At 43.9% G+C, this 4,340-nt stretch overlaps 1 protein-coding gene across 2 annotated transcripts; it reads right to left on the bottom strand.

Annotated features, from left to right (window-relative positions):
• Positions 1-348: 348 nt before the first annotated feature.
• LOC100274034 (uncharacterized) lies at positions 349-2,996 on the bottom strand. Of its 2 annotated transcripts, XM_008674284.2 has the most exons (8): positions 2,704-2,996; positions 2,544-2,611; positions 2,405-2,463; positions 2,210-2,307; positions 2,014-2,122; positions 1,785-1,798; positions 1,394-1,495; positions 953-1,309 (listed from the first exon to the last, which is right to left on the bottom strand). In XM_008674284.2, exons 1-8 carry the CDS (start codon positions 2,770-2,772, stop codon positions 1,121-1,123), a joined length of 708 nt encoding a protein of 235 aa, XP_008672506.1. In that variant the 5' UTR covers positions 2,773-2,996; the 3' UTR covers positions 953-1,120. The 2 variants fall into 2 exon arrangements, with proteins under 2 accessions (NP_001141889.1, XP_008672506.1); NM_001148417.1 differs by having other exon boundaries at positions 349-1,309; positions 2,544-2,882.
• Between the last annotated feature and the right edge of the window lie 1,344 nt (positions 2,997-4,340).

Below are 4,340 nucleotides of genomic sequence, written 5' to 3'. Positions count from 1 at the left end.
AATGCAGCTACTTGTATATTCATTCGTCTGAACCAATGGTGACAGATAAAATAAGCTGGTACCTAATCTGCTCTGGCTAATTTGGCTGCCAAATGAGCGACTTAATTCTTCGCCAAAATAATTGATATAAACAAGAGGACGTACATATTAGGTGGCTGAGAACCCAATGTATGCTAAAAAATCATTTGTATGGCTGTCTGCATTCAAAATGCTTCACAGCTGGGCTGGTGTGGCTCTAAGCCAAGCTCAGACCAAAAAGGAAAGATGCTACATGATATTTCGAAGAAGAAAAACGCAGTAGCAATTATTTGTGATCTAGCAAATCCTGTTGGTTGGGAGTTAAGCATTGAAGGTGTTAACGTGTATCTATTCATCGTCAGAAAAAAAAATATTGGAAGCGTGATAGGAATATAGAGAATAAGGTGGTAGACCAGATCATCCCAGGTCCTGAGTCTGATCATGTTTCCTAATGAAATGTCTTCTTTCTGGTATAATGACTTGGCTACTACCCATGACGTGAACATTTCAGCACTGAAACAATAATGTCAGGAAGTTGCAAAATACTGTCATGACAGGGAATTCTCATGGGCCATAGAATCAGAAGTGCAAATGTTTAGGGCCGGGTCTTTCTCCTCTCCAAGAATATATGCGGCTGGTTTTCTCTGGAAAAAAAAGGAACGAATAATATGTGCAGTTGGTAGGTCACTGGCGATGTGGGGGAGTGTGAACCTTGGGAGGTGGGGAGCACCCGGAATGATTGATCTGGTAGTTGGAAGCCGAGTTGTCAACGGATGATACTCCAGACAAAGCGGATAAGATCTTGTTGTAGTGTGCGCTGGAAGCTGAAGCTCTAGTGTGTTATCATTGTGGGCATGGACCTCCCACGCGCATTTTCTTCAGTTCCAATCATATGTGCAGCAGGTTCCGATTTCTGAAGCGTATGCTCGCTGTGTGTCAACATGTTAAGAGAGGCGAGTCGGCCACTCATATCTTCAGAAATGTTTCAGTTGCAACTCTCAACTCAAAACGGTTGCAACGGCTTTCCATTCAGTACATTCATTCATAAGGAATGGCACATGAAGAAGGTTGATAAATGCATGCAGGCGATATGCATTTCTTTCTACTCCGAGGAACCAGATTCCTCCTGTAAATCGTCATCAGAGCCAGGTTTCTCCTCTGGATCATCAGAGTCAGGTGTCTCGAGCTGAAGGACAACATTGAACCCAAATGCTGATCCCGGCGCGAACGCGGACTCCATCTCGCCTTCGGACTGGGTTGTCTGGATCTCAGGTTTCACCTTCAGGTTTTCCTGATTTATTAGTAGCAAGTCAGTGTCATACCTACCAGTGACGGGTTTTTTTTTTTGCCAAGTGTTATCTGAACTGGCATTCACCTTCTTGACAAATTCTTCAATGGTGATGCTCAGTATTTCCTGAAGAACGAATTTGGTGACCCGGCTCTTGCCAAGCATCTGCAGCAGGATGCTGCTGGGTATCTGAAGGACAGAAACAGCACAATCTCTGCTCAGTTGGTTCTGAAGGAGTACAAAGTACAAACTGAAAGATTGTGCAGTGCAGGCTTGATATAGCCGGCACTTGTGGTTGAAATCTAGTTGCTAACAGCTGCGTGTACTCATGTTTGATCAAACCGACTGTTTTTTTTTTCTATAGGAAAAGGACATCATATATATATATTAATAGAGCATGCCTTGGAAGATGATAAAATGACTTTGAATAATTTGCATTGGTGAAGCTGATCGGAAAAAAAGGTCCATGTGCACTTACATTTGATGTTTTCCCTTCGAACATCCAACATATGTGCATGCAGAGGACACAAAACGGTTAGAAGTTTGAATTACTTGAGGCAAACAATTACTAAAATATGTCTTGTAAGAAACGGTTAGTGCCAATGTGAAGCAAGAAAGAACGTGACATTAATAAGAGATAGAGAGAGAGAGAGAGAGAGAGAGAGAGAGAGAGAGAGAGGTTGCGGTGTGCTTATGATGATCAGTACCTCCTTTGGACTTTCTAAAACCAGGAACCGGTGGCGCATCACGGGCCAAGAACGTCAGAGCCTCATCAAACACCTTTTGCGTCGCCTTTCCAGGCAACTGCACTCGTACCTGCATACAGAGAAATAATTGACATGGCCAGATCAAATCAAAAGATTCAATCTGTACATCTGGACAGCTGAGTTGGTTGGAGCTCACATTAATCTTTTCACCGTCGCGGGATACAACGGACGTCTTGACGTTCTCCAGCGACAAATCGCTCTTCCTGTCGGCCTCAGTGACCGATGAGCCCTGACCTGCACGCATTTCCTAAAGACGTTAGCAATATCTGAAACTCTGAACCATGTAAAATGTGGCTCTGTGTTGAACATAGTTGAAGAACTCGCAGTTCACCTGATCCAACTGCAGACACCGGCAGGAATGTCCTCCTTCCTCCAGCTGAAACAAGCAACCTGTGAAGGCAAACGTGGAGACTGAAGACTGAAAATCTGAAGATGACAGGCGACAAAGGAGCCGCGTCCAGTTTGTTTACCCGTGGATATGGGTCGGACACTTGCAGGCACCGCATGTTTTGGTGTGGGCATGGACTTGACCGGTCACCTTAGGGTTGAGGGCATGTTGGAACGAATCAACAGGGCAACTGATGAGCTGAACTTTCGGGAGGGGAGAGGGAGTGCAAGGACGGGGCGGACCTGGAAGTAGCTGTTGCATCTTGGCCTCAACTGAACCTTGGGGAGGGTTGCAGTAGCAGCCGAGGCCATGGAGGTGACTCCCGCAGTCCGGCTGCCTGCGCTGCCCGGGGACCGTCCAGCTCCAGCCGGCCGCAAAGGCTCAGGGAGAAGTCAGAGAAATTGGAGCCGTAGAACGCTTGAATGGCATCCAAAATTATCTGCAACACTGCAAGTCTGCAAATGCAGCAACGAGAGGAGAGAGAAGGAGCCCTTCGTTCGTGGGCTCTCGCTCGGGCCCTGTTCTGGGATTGAAATGGGCTGTCGACGCACAGGATACTTGGGCTATATTCCAGATCTCAATGCATCTACTCACTATTGCACTTCTTTCACTTCTCTACTCCTATAGAACACGCAATTTCAATGGTTGATATAACTCATTGTAATTGTTCACAACTAAGAAGGAAATAAACAAAGGAGTACATGTTAGGATCTATGGTGCCTAGGATCGATTCCTAAGTCCCTAAAATATCAATCCGTAACTGGAAAACCTCAATGGCCTGTTCTACTGAGAGGAACAGAGAAACACATCTTTGTTGTTGCTGTTGGAGAATGTCGTTGTTGTTGTCTTCATATCGATGCCCTGCAGAGAATCAGCAGGCATCGGGATCCGAGCCGCTGAAGGTTGTCACGATTCCAGACACTCTGACGCTTAGGCGATGGGGGCCTCTCGGGACTAGAGTTTTGGGGCGAGGTACTAGCGTTAGTTTTTCCTGCAACCCCTTAGTCTTATATTTATAGAGTCGTATGCCTGGGGCTCCAATCGAGGTTAGTGTGGGCCCTCCCGATCAAGGGCCCGATTGAAGAGACGATAGTTGGGTTAAGCCCAATCCGGTCTCTATTAACCGGTTGTAGAGAACACACCCAACAGTACATTCATAGCGATTCATTTCAAATGCCTTTATGCACCTAATTCTTTATTTACTCTTCATTGTCAAGACATTCTTCCTTTAATCAATCTCTTCATAAAGAGTTGGTTAAAGGAGAAAGCGCATTGTTACTTCATATAATCTGGTCTAATAATATGTCTCCTTGTTTACCATTCAGATTATTTAAGCTAGATTATAGAATCTAGATAGATTATAATATGAAACAAATAGTCACTAACCTTGATGGACTCATCAAGAGATGGGGACCAAGATATGCTTGAAGAGCATTGCAGGATTTTGGAGATGATATGAAGCTTTGGGTGATTGAATGAGTTAATTCAATTCTTGTCTCAAGCTATCAATCTTACATTGACTATTTTTAATATTGACCCAAAGATGGATTAAATTGTTGTATCACAAACTTCATATTCATCTTTAGTAAGATCTTGTTTTATAGGCATAAATGATCACTTTTGTGGAAATCAAACAAAGAACCTACAACTTGATGATAGTCAAAGGGAGGTAATAAGGTGCCATTTGGTTCACGAAATGTAACATAAATGGTAATGGTAACGATTCACACTCGAATACGAGCGGTAACAAATTTGAATAAGGAGGTATCCATTTGTAGTGTGGTATCGATTACGGTTGGACTTAAATAAATTTGAATAAGGAGGTATCCATTTGAATAAGGAGGTACCCATTACGTTACCAATATGTGAACCAAACGGC

Source organism: Zea mays, chromosome 3 (assembly GCF_902167145.1).
Source record: "Zea mays cultivar B73 chromosome 3, Zm-B73-REFERENCE-NAM-5.0, whole genome shotgun sequence".
NCBI classification, from domain to species: domain Eukaryota; kingdom Viridiplantae; phylum Streptophyta; class Magnoliopsida; order Poales; family Poaceae; genus Zea; species Zea mays.
This window is presented reverse-complemented; position numbering and strand designations above follow the sequence as displayed.